This window comes from Chamaea fasciata, unplaced genomic scaffold (assembly GCF_029207755.1).
Source record: "Chamaea fasciata isolate MVZ Bird 193981 ecotype frontalis unplaced genomic scaffold, bChaFas1.0.hap1 SCAF_6, whole genome shotgun sequence".
In the NCBI taxonomy this organism is placed as follows: domain Eukaryota; kingdom Metazoa; phylum Chordata; class Aves; order Passeriformes; family Sylviidae; genus Chamaea; species Chamaea fasciata.
In genome coordinates, this window is record NW_027094091.1 from 5512651 (window position 1) to 5532236 (window position 19586).

The following is a 19586-nucleotide window of genomic DNA, read 5'->3' on the forward strand; positions in this document are numbered from 1 at the left end:
CAGAGCCCACATTCCCATTCCCTCTGTCTCCTCCCAGAGAGGCAGACAGGCCCTGGAGGAATATTGAAAACCTCAAAGCCAGCCCTGGGCCCTGCAAGCCCCTGTGAGAGGTGGGCATGATAACATCCTGGGATAACCTGTTTCCCCAGGAACCTGCCTTATCAGGGCAGCTAAGATCAAGGGAGCAGTGCAGTCCCTGCATACCCTCACTGCTCTGCAGGGAGCCGAGGGGGTATTTTATTTTACACACACGTATATATATATGTATATATATATATATTTGGCAGTGCTTTATGCAGGGCACAGCTTCCCCTCCTTTCTGCACAACCGTGACGGTGCCAGAGGTGGAACATTCTATTTAACTATATATTTTTGATTATATTTTATTTATAAAATAGAAAGGATTATATAGAACATTCGGTTTTCTCTCTTCCCCACCTCCTCTCCCTTTCTGAGGTCAAGACCCCTCTTGCACCACACTTCCCAATGTCAGGCTGCAGCCATCCTGGGAAGAAGGGGCTTACTCTGGAACTCACAGATGCACAGGATGCTTTGCTGAAGTAGTATCATCTCCCAATGTGGTGTTTTGCTGGGTTATCTCCCCTGCTCAGCAGGGCTCACACCCAGAAATAAAATACTGCAAAAATAGAGTATCTTTACCTGTAAAAGTCTAAACTATGATATAAAAATATGTCTTTAGATAATCATATCTGAAAAGGGTTGCCTCCATTATTTCACAGAATCACAGAAACACAGAATGGTTTTGCACTAGAAGGGATCTTAAATACTATCTCTTCCCAACACCCGTGCCATGGGCAAGGACACCTTCCCCTAGACCAGGTCACTCAAAGGTATCTCTTTACCTTTCCTATATTGCAAGTGTTTGCTTGGGAGGAGGCAGTTCACCTGGAAAAGCTTAAAACAGCTTTAACAATAATAATAATAATAATAATAATAATAATAATAATAATAATAATAATAGTAATAGTAATAGTAATAGTAATAATAATGCAAAGTAGACTGTTTATACTGTATCTGCACTGCAGCGGCCTATGCAGTTGTTACCAGACATTTCATTCAAAGACACTAACAAGTAACTGCACTGTGTTACCACCCCGTGGGGATGTTCTTAGATCTGTTTTAGGAGAAAAGCAAACCTTTTTCCTAGATAATTAGCAGAACAATAACCAGGTTTAGTTCTGTCATATGCAGCTTTCTTTATAAACAAGTGATTATGGAAAGGAATAAAAAAAAATCTCTACTGTTTAGCTTGGCTATCCCCGACTTTGGAAGAGCTTCCAAAATGGAAAAAGCAGATGTTGCAAATCTGCCTTATCTACTGAGCAACTGTTGACTCTGTTGTGCAAATCCTAATTTACATCTGCATGAAAGGTTTCAGAGATTAAATGGCATTCAAGGAGGAATATTAGCTTTTCTCCCTCCCTCCAGCTCTCCTTTGAATGGATTTACTACTGGCAATTAGCCTTCTGTTCCATCGGCCAAGTAGAAAACAGGATTCATCAGGACTCTACGGTATCCTCCTTTTAATGGACTGTTTTCTTAGATCACCCAATTCAGGCACAGAGTTTAAAGAAATAAATTGTCACAAAGCTAAAACAGTTACAAAAACATTTCAGCCAGAAGGATTTCCCTCTGACACTTGGAAGTCCTGAGGAGGACAAAAAAAACCCCACCAGTGAACAAATCAAAGGGGTCTCCTGGCTACACCTAAAAAGATGGGAGTGTAAACCCCTCCAAGAGGCACAAAGCTTTGGCTGCTGCTGGGATCCCAGAACTTGTCCCAAGGACAGCCTTCAGCTGGGGATTGCTGGCTTAAAGGAACAAGCAGTGATGGGGAGTTTTCCTTAAAATCTGGCCAGATTTTACAATCAAACACTTGGTACCCCACTCAAAACAGGGAAGCAAACACCACTCACATGTATCTAGTTAGCTCAGAGTTCTGCACTGAACTATTTTTTTCAGAAATAAAAAAAAACCTGGGGCAAAATGTCTCCACCAATGGTCCCCCAAAGACAGGGAGCAGAGGATGGGAGGCAGCATGGCGTGTGCTGAGGCCCCCGGGCTATGAGAGCTCCCAGCTCCTGCTCAAGGCTGCCCGTGCAGATGGCTCCTGCCCTCCCAGGTGCCAAAGTCACTGTGCCGTCCCCAAGGAGGGCAGCAATGAGCTGCATCAGTTCTCAGCAGCCCACGCTCAGGGTGGGAGTGACATCAGTCCCAGCCTGGCACAGTGAGCACACCCTGGCAGCTGCTGGCCCACAGGTCACACAGACCTCCTCACTCAACCGTGGTGGCCAAACGTGGCCAGCCCACACCGCCCCCTGCTCAGGGCACAGTGATGGGACACTCAGAGACTGTGCTGTCATCCTTTTGGTGTCTGCCTCTCGCTGCCTCTGAAGAGCAGCGGCCAACTCGGCCTCAGAGCTTTTGCTCAGCACAGCAGGGGCATCCCGGCTTGATGATGACAGACAGATCCCACCACAAAGCAGCTGATGTTTTACATTTCTGCTCTACATGCCTGAGGAAGTCCAAAAAACCCTCAGCATTGCAGCAAGCAAGCAACCACCACAAGCCCTTTCAAAGCCAGCGGCGGCAGCTTTGTAAACTGAGGCACGAAATGAGGCTTCCCAGCATCCCAAGGAATTGGGCAAGGCTTGCCCCAGACTGCATCGGAGCAGAACTTGGTCCTGCGAAACTGTGGAGGCCCTGAGCAAAACTGTGCTCTTCAGCATCACTGCACCACAGCATCCCTCCTACTTTGCCGGGCAGCTTACCTGGAGGGGTTTTGTAGGTAACACACCCCAAGCAACAGGCAGAGTATGCTACAAGGACACAGCTCACACAAATGACTGCTCCACAAAGCATAGAGGAAAGGAGAGCAGTTGTATCTGGAAATATTTTTAAACCTTCTTATAATGTTGCTGAATGATTCTCCTGGTTATTTTTTTCCTGGACTCTTTCTCTATACCTTCATTTCCTTTCTAAAACCCATCAAAAATGCATTACTGCTGGAGTTTTGACCTCCAGGGTGGGCTTTCAGCTACTTGGTCAGTTCTATCAAAATTTCGCCACCTCTCAAGTGCTCTTGCAGATGAATTTTTGAGAAATACGTAAGCTTTTCAGGCTCAAAAGTTTAGGTTTACCTCAGAGGAACTTTTTAAGGAATGCAAATGCTCCTGTTCCCTTTCCAATTCCCAAGCCAGTTTTGCCCTGGAAGCTACTTGTGATGCTTTCTGAAGCGGGCTTTAAGATCACATGGCATCAGAAAAAATTTGCCATAAAGCCCCAACCTTTCCCCTTCGGTTCACAGCTATGCAGCTCCAAAATCCCAGGTCCTCTGCATTTCCCTTGCACTTCTAATGTGCACTCCTCTAATCTTCATTTAATGCAGGCAGCTGGCTGCAAATACCCCCAAACAATGACTTTAATCCTAAGTATCCTGAAGCCCCCCTTTCCTTCCCGCACCAAAACTGAAGAAAAAAAAAATAAAAAGAACAGCCTCAAGACAGCAAGATGGAGAAATCCAAGCTATCCACTGGGCCAAAGGATCAGAAAGACACAATGAGCTAAATTTTGCCGGGTTTGCTAATTAAAAACGGAAGCTACCCCACTTCGAAGCCAAGGCAGGGAGGTGGGGGGAGTCCTCATGCTATTCAAAAAATCGGCTTCCAACTGGGACCATATTCACTCCACATTAATTGTCATTCCAACTACGAGTGTCCTAGTTTTCAAAATGAAAACTACTCTCCGGTGTAGCTAGTGAAAACTAACACCAGTTTTGAGGCATTAAACAAAATTTATTGATTGCATTTTCCCACCCACTAAAACTTTAATAAGCATTAAACCTGAAACTCCTGGCCCCGTTTCCTCCCTCTACCCTCTCTCTCCATAAAAAGGGTCAGGCTCCTCTATATGGAGATTAGGACTTAATGTTTGGTATTTGTTTATGAGCCTATCAATTGCCTTTATTTCAGGGGGGAGAAAAGCACATCTTAAAAAAAAAACCCTCTTGTACAGGGATTAAGAGAGGGCAAAGGTTTAGGGTAGTTTGGGTGGGTTTTTTTCCAACTGATTGTGGGTTTTAGATATATGAAGGATCATGTTCACGTGAATGAAAATAAGAAAATATTCCCTTTTTTGCAAGTTTCCCTTGAGTAACATAAAATGCTATTTTTCAAAGATCCCTATTTCTCAGTAATAAGATGCAGAACTTCAAGTCTTCTCTGCTGGCCATTTTCAGCTGTGTAAAAGGGAAAAAATAATAATAATTTGGGGGCCGCTATGTCTGCCGACTTAGTAAAGAAAACAAAGGTCAAACATTTGAAATGCAAAGGTCGGTGATTAAGCTCAGAAATCCATATCTATGCATCAAAATGAATAGCCAGATTTTGAGAGTGCTTAAGCGATTTAAATGCAGAGCCTGACCTGGCTCAGCATCTTTCAAAACCAAGCTTGTTATTTCAGAGTCTCAAGCGAGATTTAGGTGCCAGGTACCCCAGTTGGAGAAATTTAACAGTAATCGCCTTTCAGGAAGTCTGATCCACTTTAATGTCGTGAAAGACAAATGAAGATTTGGTTATTTAGAAACACCTCTAACTAAAGCTGCAACACTTTGTCCTTGTGCTAAACTCAAGACTTATCCTTCAGCATTATTAGAAAGAGTTGTGAGGGAGGGCAAAGAAAAGTAATGTCAAAAATTCTTTTTTCTCCTCTTTAAAGAAGGCTGCTAAAGGGATTAGACAGCTTTGAGTTCACTGCTCTGTTAAATCAACCTTACAATATTTTTTCAGCTTGTTTGACTTGCTGTTGCTGTATACATTTGTGTTTTCACCTTTCTGCATTCAAATCCCATGCTTAGCGTTTGTTCCGCGCTTCTCACAGGAAACTTGGTCAGTTCTTTATTTGTATTAAGTCTGCGGGGTTATAGAAAACAGACTTGGAAAACAACCCCTAAATTAGCAGGGCTTGCCGGCTTCTCTGCATACACGCAGGACAACGCACACCATCCAACCTGAATGCAGGGGTTTATCATTTCCAGCAGCAGCACCAGGGCATCAGGTTCACCAGGAGGGACCTTTTAATGGTCTCCTGTAACCAGATCTATTACAGCGGGGCTTGGACTCCACTTGACAAATTAAGAGAGAGTTCAAGGAAGTCATGCGTGTCTCGGTTCCCGCTGCCTTCGAGCACTTTCAGTGCTCCCAAATAATCATCTACAACCTGCACTATGATAGGATCCAGAAATTCCAGAAGCATGGCAGATACCTCTATGCAAAGATATTTTAGCACTGTTGCAGGGAAATCCAGACCCTCTGTAAGGGGCTATTTCCACCTTTCTACAAGAGGATGTGTCTGGTCCAACCTGCATGAACCAGGGACCTTCCACAGGCACTTGGGGATATATTCCCCATCCTTCTGACTCCCGATTTTCCCGGCCTCTCCTCTCCTCTCCTCTCCTCTCCTCTCCTCTCCTCTCCTCTCCTCTCCTCTCCTCTCCTCTCCTCTCCTCTCCTCTCCTCTCCTCTCCTCTCCTCTCCTCTCCTCTCCTCTCCTCTCCTCTCCTCTCCTCTCCTCTCCTCTCCTCTCCTCTCCTCTCCTCTCCTCTCCTCTCCTCTCCTCTCCTCTCCTCTCCTCTCCTCTCCTCTCCTCTCCTCTCCTCTCCTCTCCTCTCCTCTCCTCTCCTCTCCTCCCCTCCCCTCCCCTCCCCTCCCCTCCCCTCCCCTCCCCTCCCCTCTGCAGATGAGCCTCTAAGAATTAGATGGATGCTGTCGTGATGTCAAAGATGGTCAGTGAGCAGGCAAGCCAAGGAAGAAAGAAAATAGCCACTTCTCTCTGCCAGGTGGAAGATGATAAAAATTGAGCCCAGCAGCCACCAAGGGATTGGATTTGTCAGAAAGTCAGGCACCAAAAGCTAAGCTCCTGCCATGATCCCTTGGGTTGGATGAACCACCACCTTGCACTACTCATGAAGACATGAAATTGGACAACCCTCCTTGATGTGCAACCCATAAACGGAGCAAGAGCTGCACACAACATCCTGTCCCCTCCAGTCCCTTTCCAGGGGTAGGCGGCTAATCCAGGGTCATCTTTTCTTCCTGCCTGCCTGGAGACATCCTATGTCACCCCTCCAACTGCTCCTTCTCATGCCCAAAACAGCTGGGCTCAAGCACTGGGTAAAGTTATTCCTGCAAAGACTGCACCTCTTGTCTGCACTTCATTTGCTATGCACTGGGAGGAGGGGACAGAGAGGGAGAAAACGTCTGCTTCAAACATTGGCATGTACTTTGAAAGCACCTGAGGAGGTTTCAGGCCCCTCTTTGCCAGAACTAACACATTCCACCCACAAGACTATCTTGTTCAGAGCATGCAGATGACTTCTTACAGGAAGGATTTGCCTTGTGTGGGGTCACCAGACCCAGGATAAGGCAGTGACCCACCACCAAGACCACAGCGGTGGGAACAAACCTGCCCCTTTTCTGTCCCTGCATTGAGGAGGATTGGGCAAAGGAGAACCCCTGCTGTCCCCACTGTCACCTCTGTGCTTCCATCCCCCAATGGAGATTTTTTACGATGCAAAACCCCACTGCCTCCTCAAATCCAAGATGCCAGCATGCCTGCACTCAAAAATGAGGCAGAAATCTTATTCCTTCACTAAATATTTCACAGGTTGGAGCCCCAGAACAACTCTAAACACTTTCCAGGAGTTATTTTCCTTTTTGACTAGGAAAATCGCTTATTTCTGTAGCAGAAGGCTTCATGTTTGGGTTTCCTTTGCCTCCTCTTTCAAATAGTGGCAATACTAACTGAATCACTGGGGCAAAAGAAAATTGAGTGTCAAAACTCTGGAGGTTCTCATTTGCTCCTCCAGCTCTCTGCCCTAACTGGAACAAGGGCAAGAGAAGGTGCTGCTGTCAAGACGCCCTTCTCTGAAATACCTTCTTTCATCCTGGGGTATCTGCAACACAGTACTCTGTATTTAAACTCCACAGTATTTACTGTATTTATATTATATGCCAGGATGGCAGCTGGAGTGCAGGAGAGTGGCTTTAGCCAGTATCTTCAAGGCTAATGCTAGTATCCCCCATTAGCCACTTCTACCCTTCTTCCCAATCTGGGTGAACCAGGAGCCTGGAAAACCTGAAACATATTTTTTATGCTTGATTACAGATTTCAAGTGCCTGACACCAGGCTCCTACTCACTATATTTTGACACTGATGATTTTGGGCTGAGCTGGAACAAACGCTTTGCACTCACTCATCTCTCACTACATCCACCAGTGTTTAACTCAAAAGAAGGTGGGTGATGGATTTGTAGCAACGCTGGGCAGGGATGCAGAGAGGACACCATCTGCTGTTTCTTACTCCCCCCCACCCCCCCTTCCTTTCTGTAATTAATCAATTCACAAATCAGGAGGCAAAGTTTTCTTGCAGCTTCCTCTTGCGATCATTCCTGCTCGGCAAAGGCTGAGGACACGGCAGGGCAGCCGCAGGGTCCAAATGCTGCCTGTGGAGCTTGGAGCAGAATTCGGGCCACTCAGTGGGAGCACAGCCTTCCCAGCCCTCAGCTCGTCCCACCCAGGGGCCTCCCAGGGCCCAGCCCACCACATACTGGAAGAAAGAGGCTTTCGGAATTGTCATTGGAAAAGAAATTATGCTTTCACAGAAGGCTGTGAATTCATGCATAACACTGACTGTAAAGATGAAAAGTACTTTTCATTTTTCTCCCCCAGTTGCGCTCAGCTCTTTTCTTATATGGTTAATGTGTAAGAATACTAGAGGTTGGAACAAGGTGATATTTAAGGTCCCGTCCAACCCAAACCATTCCATGATCCTATGGTTCTAAATACCAGCTAATTTATCTACCTTCATTTACCAGATCCCCTCACTTCTGCACGGATCCCCAGCCTATTAACATAACTATTTAAACTGGACATGTTTTCTTAAACATTCTTCTTTCATAAACTGCCAAGTGACAGTTGTTTACTGTCAACAAGCACGGGTACTCCAAGACAGGGAGAAATATGCCCCTGCAAAAGGCAGACATATCGGCTACCAAAGGAAGATTAAAATCTGGTGTTTTTCTCCCTCCTCAGAAATGCTTTATTCGTACAGATACTCATGATACTGATCAGGAGAGATAGTACTGTGCCTAATTCCAATCATTCTTTTAATTAAAGACAGGCTCATTGACGATTTATCTTCTCTTGAACATGCAAATTGTCAGGGCACACTCAGAACTCCTTAACCTTCTCCCAGCAATTGGTTTCTCCTCTTCACTTTTAACAGCCACACTCCCATCTCCCAAGGCACACCTTGGCTCATCTTACACAGATCCTGCTACTGGCTAGGAACAAAATGCCTTCCTTGGGGAATCCATAGAGAGAAGTGAAAAAAGTTTTAAACGAAAATGAAATCACCAGTTTGTTCAGGCCCTACAGTCTCCACACAAAGCTGCTGAAGTATTTCGCTGGGAGGGAACTGCTTGTACCTGAGTCTCGCCCATGAGGGAGGGGTTATTAAAAAAAAAAGAAAAAAAAAAGAAAAAGAAAAAAAGAAAGAGAAAGAGAAAAAAGAGAACAATCCTATGGGAAATCTTTTTTCTTATGCTCTGTCTGCCCATGAAGTGCCAGGAAAGCTCCTCCACAGGATCCTGCGTGGTGCAGGGTCCCAGGGCTCGGGCTCACCCGCAGAGGATTATTAACACGGTGCACTGTGCTGCTCGCAGCTCACGGCGCTGGGGCTGATGCCAGTGACGCTGATGAAATGGCAGTGAGGATGGGGCAGTGAGGAGGGGACAGTCAGTGGCCAGCAGAGCAGCTCAGCTCCACAGAGGACTCACAACAGGGACATGGGGGAGCTGGGTGGTGGCTGTCGCTGCTGCCTCTGGTGTTTGCGCTTGCGTTATGATGCTGCCGCGGGCTCCCATCGAAGCTGGAGTTACAAAAAGCAAGATGGGAAGTGAAGGTCTGTGTTACAGCTGGTTAGAGAGGAATGGGAGGTCACTGAAAGCCAGTTCCAGGGATCTCCACCCCCAAACTGGGAGCCCTTTTACTCGCCAGAGTTTCCTCTGCTTGTTAAAATGTTTGGGTCATTAGAAAACTTCCCAAACAATCCCTGCTTATGCTAAATAGCTGCTCCCACCACGATCTGTGAAGGGCTTCAGTCTGCTCTCTTGGAAATCAATGGGGGCTTTTTTTGCCTAGGATTCAATAGGCACAAGATCAGGACCTCATTATTATTTTTACAGGACTACAAGAAGCAGAGAATGGCAAAACCCCTAAAGAAAGCAATGACCCTCCGAACTGGGAGCCAAATTTGCTATGAAGGATCTTTACAAGCTCTGTCAAGCATCAAAATAAAATTAAAAATCCAATTCTTGGGATCTTTTCAGTCTTCTGAAAGGGAAAGCGGAAGGTTGAGAAAGGCTGGTCTCATCATTTGGATCCAGAGAAATCTCCCATAGCTCCTTTTTCCTCCAAAGAAAAGCCTTCACAGATGTGTATTTTACCTTCTGCAGGGGGAGTGAGCAAGAGAGGATGAGCTGCCAGTTCAGGGTGATGCCAGTTACCCTGCAGTGCCCTGTGGAACAGAAACGCCTCCAGGGCTTCACATGACCTCCTCTGCCACACACCACAATGATAATACCGCCGGTAAATCCCCTCTGCAGAGGCACCACCAGCAACACAGGGGACCAGATGGCTCCTGGGACACAGTCCTGCTACAAGGACCATGCCTGCATCCCATTTTCACAGAGCCAGGTGCCACCTGCCTCTTGTGAGAGGAGCATCAGAGATGCCCTCGTCCTCAGCACCTTCCTTGGAGCTCTCTGACTGTGAAGTCCTTCCCTTCTTGCCCTTTACTTTACATCACTCCTCCCTCTTGGCATCCATCAGTGAGAACCCACCCACGCACCATGTCACCACCACAACGTTGGGCCCCTAAGCAATACCCAGCTATACTGCTGTCTGCCCTACACCAAACTTGAGCCAGGTCAACTCCAAAATGCTTAAAATCCATCATTTCTGGACACTAGTCCAATCCTTATAACCCAGCACTGGTCTCCAGAACTTTAGTAATTTAACTACGTCAGCTGAAATAATTTACTGAGATTCCTTGTGAACAGCACATGGTAGCTCAGTGAAATCAAGGCACAACTATAAAACACTTCACTTTCCACGGCAGAAGTATTAAATAAAGATAAACTCACAAACACTTTCATCAGTTATGAAAAGGCAACAGTTGGGAAGCCCCCTCTGGAGTTTTCAGGCATGCCATGGTGCACTACCACTGCCTGATACTGTCTTTTCCTGAAAGTCTCATACTCAAATTAAGGAATTTAACTGATGGCTTGCCTCCTTGGGTGAAAAGGAAATGAGGGGGAAAAAATCCAAACCAACATGCCGCCACGTGACATTTGCAGGTAGTTCAGTAGGTCAGAGCACACCCTGGTCACAGTGGTGCAAACAGCAGTGCCAGGGTCCTGGGGCTGTGAAGTTCCCAGGGAAAAGCCTTCGGCACACACAGCACGTGGAGCAGCGCCTGCTCCCAGGGAGCGATCCCCGGCTGCGTCCTTTCCTCACCCGAAAACTTGGAACCCTCCTCGCCTGAGTTATTAATTCTTTTAACCCCTCACAACCTGCAGAAATGGCACGGCCCCAAAATCTCACAGATGCTAAACGTGTAAGCACATGGCAATTGTTTTGCATACAGTTCTGCGTGATAAAGAGATCTACTTCCAAGTTTTAATATAACCTTTTTATTTAACCAACTCGTTATCTTGCCTTGCTCTCTGGATTTGAGAAAGCATGGCCAGCACACCAGACCTACCTCCATCTCTGCAATAAATACCACCCCTTTTTTAGATGAATACATCTGAAACTGAAGCAGGTACTGGAGAAATGTTTTCTTACTTGACTGTGCTGCCATTCTTCAAAAATAGCTTTGCTGCATTGAGTAACCTGAGTGTCACTGCCAAAAAAATTTAAAATTGATTTAACTACCTCCTGGCTAGTTCCTATCCACCTGAATGCAACAGCCCTGATAGCCTATCAGAATAATAGGGCAGATTTACATGTGATTACCTTTCACATTTTAACTGCTAAGTTTACTAAAGGTTTTACTCAGCCCATATCTCACAGTTCTTGTTTGCTTTTGATACTGCAGAAACTTCCTGGTCATTCAAGCCAAGGAGCAGATACTTCAGGGGTAAGCACACCAGGAATACCGCATTCACTGCAGGAATAAAAGCCCTTCTTCACACATATGGAGCTTTAAATCACATCTACGGCACTTGGCAACCTGAGGTCTGAGTGTATGAGAAAGGGGACACTGGGGGAGTAAACTTCACTTCAGAGAAAAAGTGATTTTTTAACAAGGTCACCAGATAAACAGCCAAAAGAGGGGAAACCACTAAACTGATAAGCCATGTAGAAGGCCAAGGAAAAAGATACAGGGTGTAACAAGGTATTTTAAGGTGCTTTTGGTTTTGTATCCATCTTCAGACATGCTTTTAGCCCAGTGTTTGCAGAGAGGTGCTTTCAGATTTACTCCGACAGTCTGGGCCGCCTGCTGCCACATATCGTGAGTGGCTGTGCTGAATCAGAGTCCCATTTGCTGAAAAAACCCCCGAGTGTAAAGCAAACTTCTACTGGCCCCCATCCTCTCTGGCATACAGTCTGGTACATGTAGAATCAAGTTTATCACTAATCTCTATTAAAAGAGATGAAACGGCAAACACTGAAACAGCTCCATCAAACCTCTCTATTGAATGGCTTGGAGTCAGCAGGCAATTTCAAGGCTGGAGTGTTTTTTAAGGAAAGGAAGAAACAGGTATGCAGAGTCAGGCAAACTCCCAAGACACATGAAAAGTTATGAGCATGTAGCCCATGAAGGACAAGACAGAAATCTATTCAAACAGGGAAACAGAAGAAAAATAGCCAGATTCATCGTTTATCTGTGTATCAGGTTCAGCTAAGCTGGGAAAAACTGGAGAGGGAATTTTGACTCTATTTTCAGTATAAACATCTGAATTTGTTTTAAACCTGATGGGTCTACCTTATATATAGTAAAAAATCGCCCAAAGTTAAACCGTGATGACAACACAGCCACTTCTCCATGAAATTTAATGGCTCATGCTCAGGCTCCTGCATTGAATCCTACACACATCAATGCCCAGCCAGAAAAAGCCACCAGCAGGCCATGCCCTAACCTTAGCTAAAATTAAGGTGAAGCAAATGCCTTCAGTCACAGCACTACATGCAAAGAAGAGATAACTTTCAGAACCACCTTGATCCAATGCTTTTATAAATTGAAAATTTTATTAATTGCTCAGAAACCAGGCTGATTCACTATCCTTTAGGATCCCTAAGTGAATAGCAGATGTACACAGTAAGTATTCAGAAAGGACAGCTTTCTAAGTATTTAGGTGGATATCAAAGTTCCCTGTTATTGACCATATTTTAAAAGGAAAAATTTTGTTTCTCACCCTTATAGAAGGGAGGGAACCGACCTCCACCTTTATGAAAAATTTCAGCTCTGTGCAACCAGCAGCCTGGGTCCCACTGTATGGAAATGGTCTGAATACAGTGGGAATGCTGTAATCAAGAGTTCTTTCACATCCGTGTTCAGTCAGGCTTCAGGACAGGTTCACCTTCTCAAACAGCACTGAGGATTTTTTTGGAGGGAGTTGTAAAAGTTAACATGCCAGTCTGAGAGGCTTACTTTAATTGCATGATTTAATTAGCAGATCAGCACTTCGCTACACAATTTTCAGATCTACTTTCATCACGTTTCCTACTCAGTGGTTGCTAATAAAGTCTTAATTAAAAGAAAAAAATCCTCAGATTTAATTGGAGTGACCCTTGTCAGTATGTGTAGAAGACATCATGTTATACAGCTACTATTGAATATATTGAGCCCATCTCCACCCTGGAACAGACTTTCTAGTTCACTGTTTGCTAGGTAATAAATAGATTTTTTTTTTTAAACAAGCAATGTTTCATCTTGCATTAACTTGTGTCCTCTTATTTTATATCGTATAGTAAAATATGCTAGTCTCAATATTAAAGACTTAATTAGCTCTTTAGCTGCTGCTGTTCATGAGAACAAATGAATCAACTTTTAATCTCAAAACACTCACTCACAGCTGCCCATTGAATCTAAAACATTTCTGGTGTCGGGCACAAGGTAAGCAGTGCCACCAATAAATATATGAGAGACTTTGCGGAGAGTTTGAACACATAAACCCCAAGGCGAGCTCCAGGAACAGCCAGTGCCATTTGGCACTGGCTTCAATACCTCTATAATTTCAGGATGAACTTTGAAACGCTGAGATACACAAAGCAAAGTGACACAGATCAGCGTACCCTACACCTTGGACCCCTTGCTGAGCTCACGCTGGAAAGCTGCAAGAGCCCAGTTGCCATCAGCTGCATGAAAAACACCGCAGCCAGCACATCCTTCCACACAAAAAAGTCACAGGAATTGGTACACATACCCTCCCATTGAACTTAAGCAAAATCCCCAAATGGTCCTTGTTCTGTTCTGCTGGCAAAAAAAACCCTGCCCGGGCAGTATTAACTCTGGATGACAATTCCACTCCTTGCACGAGGAAACTTCGGTTCTTGCTCCTGACAGACTGGGAGAGCTCTCCCCCCCCCCTTCCAGCACAAACCTGATCAAACATTAGCAGCTCTCTATACAACTCTTTCAATGCACTCAGACAGCCTCAGCAGCTAACTAGTACAACACAAATCCTAAAGAGCCCAGAAATTGCCTTTTTCACATATACCATGTGCAGACACACACACAAGCCAGCTACAGAAGACAGGATGGTTATCAGAATTTCTTAAAAGTTAAATGCTGTTGTTTCAGTTGGGCTGCTCTCTAAGAAAACAGCCAGCATTACTTGACATTCACAAATCGTACGAAGTAATATCTTTATCTGAATACTAATGCAAATTGGACGGGCTTTTTTATATTGATGTCTATTCTGTGGCTGCTGAATAGAGTGACCGCATGCTCAAGACTGCAAAGGAGTTCACTGACCTCCCTAATCATCTCTGTCATAGCCCCTGAATGACATACACATTCAATCCTGCCTTGCCTCTCTTACTTTCATTCATAAAAAAAAAAAAAAAGGAAAAAAAAAAAAAAAAAGAGGGAGGGGGGAAATTTGACATTGTTCTTCCTGCAGCAGCCCGGAGAACGGAGAGAAGAGAAACTCAGCCCAGATGAGGCCCCTGGTGTTTTTAGTTTAGCTTCTATTCAGCAACAGCCCCGCCATCTGCCTCCTTCCTGCCAACAGCCGAACACCTCCCTGCGGAGATGTTAAAACCTGCACCCCCTCCACCTCCGCTAATAGCCAGTATTCATATTAGCAAACATACACATACCTCGAGAATGCCTCCCTTCAATGTGTGTTTTATGTAGCTGAGTATAGGCACAAAGCAGTAGCTGTTATAGCCTTCACAGCCCCGTGTGGAGAATTAGATCACTGGGGAAAAATCCTTCCAAGCCCCTTTATGGAAAATAAGGCCTTAGACTGTAAATGCAAAGCCCAGCGAACAACAACCCTCAGTAATGAGCCAATACCCCATGGCCCATTTGACTAGGAGAAAGAATTTGCTTTTTACCATTCAATTCAAAAAGACTGAAAAAGTAAAATGTGTTTTTACTTGGCTCTGAAGGTTTATATTCTTTACAGTTTCTTTTGCACAACCTTTTCCCCCCCAGGTCGGACAGGCAGAGCTGCTGGCTTTGGCACAGAGCTGGGGAAGCAGCACTGGCTTCACGCTTCCCCACGCACGTGGAAGATGGTGGGATAGCCACCGGCACAGAAAAGCTCTCTCTCCCCTCATAGGCCCCGTCCACAGGAGCTTTTAACAACTCACGGTGGTGGGGCAACTCTTGAAGACATGGTTAGGTGTTGGGGTTGACGGGAAGCCTCCTGGTTCAGGGAGGAATCCCACTTCGAGGGAGCAGAGAGGGAGTTGACAGTGCCACCTTTGCCTCGGAGAAAGCTGAACGAGAGGTAAGAGAGCCTATCCCGAGGAGTTCCAGGGAGCCCCTGGAAATCCCAACCCATCACTGACTTCACAGTCATCACTGGAGGGATGTTTCCCTCCGTGTGACCTCCGAGCATGCCACTCGCTACGATTCCAACAGCGTCCCAAAGCTTTCACTTGCAAAAGTATCTTAGAGCGCGGGAAGGGTTTAGCACCACTTCAACACATCATCAACCACAGCTATGGGCTGAAGGTGAGGTGCAGAAGCCCAGGGACCACTGAGGCAGCCACCGAGGTTGCTCCTCACCCCCATGGGACTGTGCCTGAAGTGACAGCACCAACACACACTTCAGGCTACGCCAAGGAGAACTGGGGACACTTCGCTTCTGTCACTCGCACCCCTGCGGCCAGCACAGGCTGCCCGCTGCCTTCCGCACACCGACCTCATCTGCTCTGACCAAGTCCCTGCGATGTTGCCCCATAAATCAATTCTTTTGGCTGTGAAAAATGAGCCAAACGAGTTACACTAAGAATCTGGTGTTTTATTAGGACTTTCTCGAAAACAAACCCAACCTCCGGTGTGATTTATAGCTTTAACCAAAAGGGGTATGAAAGTAATGCCCCCCACCCCCCAGCCTCCACGAAGTCCATTTATTCCCCTGTCACTTTTTTGGCAAACAGGCTTCAAACCCTTTCCTGAACAATGGAAACTTTCTGCCGGGTACATGCAAACCGGAGGACGGGGGGCTGCGAGGGGGCTCCCTTCCATTAAAGAGCTTTGAAAAATAAACAGGGACTCAGGTAGCAGCTGAGGCGGATCAGAGAGACACGATGTTTCAAACCCGCCGTATACTACTTGGAAGAAGAAGGAAAAAAAGCAAAACCCAGCTTTTGTCCGACGTGTTAACTTTTTTTCACTTGCAACTGCAGTACTGCCACTCCAGGGGAGATCGTCGCCGGCTTCCCCGAAACGCAGCTCCCTTCTCAGCACAGCCGCTTGTTCATCTACAACTCAGCTTGTGCCTACCCCGAGCCGTGGCAACTCCACTTTTGCTCACAAGCTGCAGATATAAAGACCTTCCCTTACTTTTCCCACCCGAACACACGCAGAGCATTTCCGATGTGTGCCGAAGATGCGCCGCTACACACGCACGCAAGCATCTTCCCAGCTGTTACCCATGAGGGTGCCCCAGGCACTGCCTTGCTGGACAGAAGGCTCCTGGCAGACAGGGATCCTCCTAAAAGCACTTTGTCCCTCCTGCGCGCCTCTGAGACTACCCCGAGCCACGGCGAGGTGGAACCGCCCCGGCCCCGCGTTCGTAACTCCCGCTCCACAGCCGCCTCGGGCTGTCTCCATCCCTCCGCCCCACTCCGCTCGCTCAGGGACGGGGACGCGCAGCGCCGAACCCGGCAGAGCACGTGTGTGCGCGGCCGCGCAGCCCTTACCTGCCGGCTGCCCGCCGCTCCTCGCCGCCGCCGCCTTGCCGCCGCCCCGCCGCGCCGCCGGCATCCCGCCGACGGCCGCCGCCAGGCACAGGCACCAGACGGAGCCCCAGGCCGCCCGCATGCCTCCGGAGCGGCGCCGGGGCAGCGCGGCCGCCGCCGCACCGCCCGCCTCAGACATCCCCCGGCCGCCGCATGCTGCCGCCGCTCACCGCTCCGCTCCGCCGCCGCGCTGCCGGGAGAGGGAGAGAGGCGCTCAGCGCGGGGAGGAGGACGAGGAAACCCCCCGCCCCTGGTACCCACAGGAAGGAGGAACAGGAAAAATAATAGTAAAAAGGCGGAAAAAAAAAAAAAGTGGTGGGAGCAGGAAAAAAGTGCAGGGGGCCGCGCGAAGCCGTGCACCGAGCGGCGGCGGGGCGCCTACCTGCGCAAGCCCCGCGGCCGGCCGCGCACCGCGCATCGAGGGAGGGAGCGAGCGAGCGAGCGTCCGCAGGAGCCGCCGCCGCCGCCGCCCGCCCGCCGCCGCGGCGCTCCTGCGTCTGCTCGGCGCGGAGCGGGCGCGGAGCGGGGCGGCCGCGATGTCCCCGCCCGCCGGGCCGGACCGCCCGCCCCGCCCCGCCCCGCCGCCGCCGCCGCCGCGGGGGGCCGCGCCCGCCCCGCGCCGCTCCGCGCCCGGCCCCGGGGCTGCGAGGGGGGGCGGCTGGTGCCGCGCGGGGCTGCGCCCGCCAAGCCCTCGGGGTGGAGCGGCACTCGCTTCCCACAGACGTGAGATTAAAGTTGGCGCACTGCTCCCATGGTGGATCCTGAGTGGCCTCGTGCGCCGCGGCGGTTACCCGCGTGTCCCCTTCTCCTGGCTCGGGAACAGCGCGTTTTCTGGAGAGAGGCGGCGGGAAGGGGGATCCGTGGGTTGGGGACAGCACTTCTGTGCGTGTAGCGCTTCGGCTCCGCCTGGGACTTGAGCAGCAAATGGCCCGTGCACCCATTCCCTCTGCAGAGCTGCCCGTCTGTACCCCGAAGTGAAGCCACTCGCTTTCGAGCATCCTGACTTCACGCCCCCACACCCATATTCCCTATTGATGGTGCATTGATGGGAATAATCACAGTCTCCACGCCAGTCTACGTGTTCTCCTCTGCCAGCTGGACTAGCTGTTTTAATAAAGTCTGACTAAATGGATCTAGTCACATTTACAGTTACGATTACAACGATCTAGTCACTGTCACAGTTCTGGTTTGGGGTACTGTGGTCATCTCAGGGACCCCCGACACGGCCGAGTTGCTGAAGTGACATGCATCAGTTACTGCTGGCAGAGAGCTGAGCTGCCTCATACAGAGAAGTCAGAGTTCTGCTTTAATCCCACTTGACACAGCAGCTCATTCGCTGAAAATAGACGCAAATATTATCAGAGCTGAAAATGCTCTGCAGAGGGGGCCCAAAAAACCCAACCTGCAGGAGAGTCAAGGGAAGGTTTTTCGGGTCAGAGGAAAGCCGGGCAGTGAGGAGGTTTGGCCCGCAGCGAGGGCAAACAGCGGGGATCGCTCCTGGCCGCCGTGGAGGGCTCGGAGTTCGCACTGTTGTCGCTGCAACCGGGATCTGTCTTGACACCTTTATCAGGCACAGAGACTCTGACATCTCAATACTGTGGCATTGTGTGGGGAAGCATTGAGACGGGGCTGCGGCGAGGAAATCCTACATGTCAGCGGAGACCCTCGCCAGTGACACCACCGGTTTTAAATGTAAACAATGGAGGGAAAAGCAGACATATAAATAAAATGTGCTTATTTCACCGACACAGAGAAGGCTTGGCAGCATGTCAAGCTGCACGATGTTTGCTCTCATAACTGCTGTGCTGGAGGTGCCAGAAAATCACTAAAAATTAAAACAACAACAGCAGCATAATTATAACACTGCACAAGGAGTTGTTTGCTTCATTTTGAAGACAAAATTGTGAAAGCAAAGCCAAATTCTGCTCTCAAGTAAAGCCACCAGAGTAAGATTGTTGTTGTAGCATTATTGTTCTTATTGCTAGTGTTAGTATTGTTACTATTACTACCCCAATTTTCCAAGAGGAGAGCAGCAAAAGAGGACCAGGAGCTTTCCTCGGTCCGCAGATAAAATCAAAACGTCTGTGAGAATTCAGTCTGGTTTTTCACACTGTGGCTGAGTTTTAAAAGTGCCATAGTGATTGTTCCTTTCTGTCATGTGAGAGCAAACACTCCCGTGCTGCTCCTGGAGTAACAGGATAGAAATGGGTGATCTGAACTCGGAGAGTTGTGAGGTTGTTGGGAGATGTAAAGGTCTGCCCTGTGGATCAGGTTAGCTCAGCCCTTTAATGGTTTTGAACTGGTTTTCATTTGGAAAAAAACCCAAGAACTTATAACATTTGGAAGCCCTTTACAACAGGAAATCAAATGGGTATTGAGATAGTCCTGTGTGAAGGACTTCAAGGTTTGCAGTTTTCCCTAGAGCGCGATATTTTTAGATTTCCCATTTTTTAACCATGCAGAACACTCATGTGGTGTTGGGGAGCACAGATCCATTTAAGTACAGATTTTTTGATGCTGCTTTGTCACTGTGGTGGCCACCGTAAGAGAGCCTAGGATGTAGTGCTGTGCAGCAAAAACTGCAGCTCTGGACTGTGTCTCAGCCACTTTCTTACTTAAAAAATAAAAATCCATGTACATAGGCTAGTAAAGCCTGCACAACACAGTTGCATTTATTTCAGCATTGTTATACCATAAGCCATATATATAGGAGCATGCCCCCCCACCCCCCCCACTCCTTCCACGCAGGGATACTCTCTGCCAACATGTTTGTTCTCCTTTTACCCTTTATAGGAATTCCCTTCCCAGAACTTTATATTTGTTTATCCCCTTAATATCCAAAGCTGTCTGTGATGAAAATCAACTCCCTTTCAGCAGCTCAGGGGTGGTGAGTGGTTGCCCTTTTCTGAGTGAGTGGCTCCAAGCCTGTCACTGTCACACACCTCCATCTGCCCAGCCACTGAGGCTGGCTGCCCTGGGACAGTTTTTGGGGAGCCTTTCAGGCCCTGAGGGCCCCTCCCTCCCTCCCTGCCTCTCCAAAGTTCTGCCTTAGAGGGAGGCTGCTAATCTCTCTCTACG

General features: G+C 47.9%; 1 protein-coding gene across 4 annotated transcripts in view; it reads right to left on the reverse strand.

Annotated features, from left to right (window-relative positions):
• FGFR3 (fibroblast growth factor receptor 3) overlaps window positions 1-16647 on the reverse strand; it is a 54586-nt gene extending 37939 nt beyond the window's left edge. For 3 of the 4 annotated variants that reach the window (XM_066185307.1, XM_066185306.1, XM_066185303.1), the window contains exon 1: window positions 16470-16647. In XM_066185307.1, the coding sequence (XP_066041404.1) occupies window positions 16470-16647 (178 nt within the window). The remainder of the gene's footprint in view (window positions 1-16469) is intronic. The other variant, XM_066185308.1, reaches the window with a different exon arrangement.
• Window positions 16648-19586: the final 2939 nt, after the last annotated feature.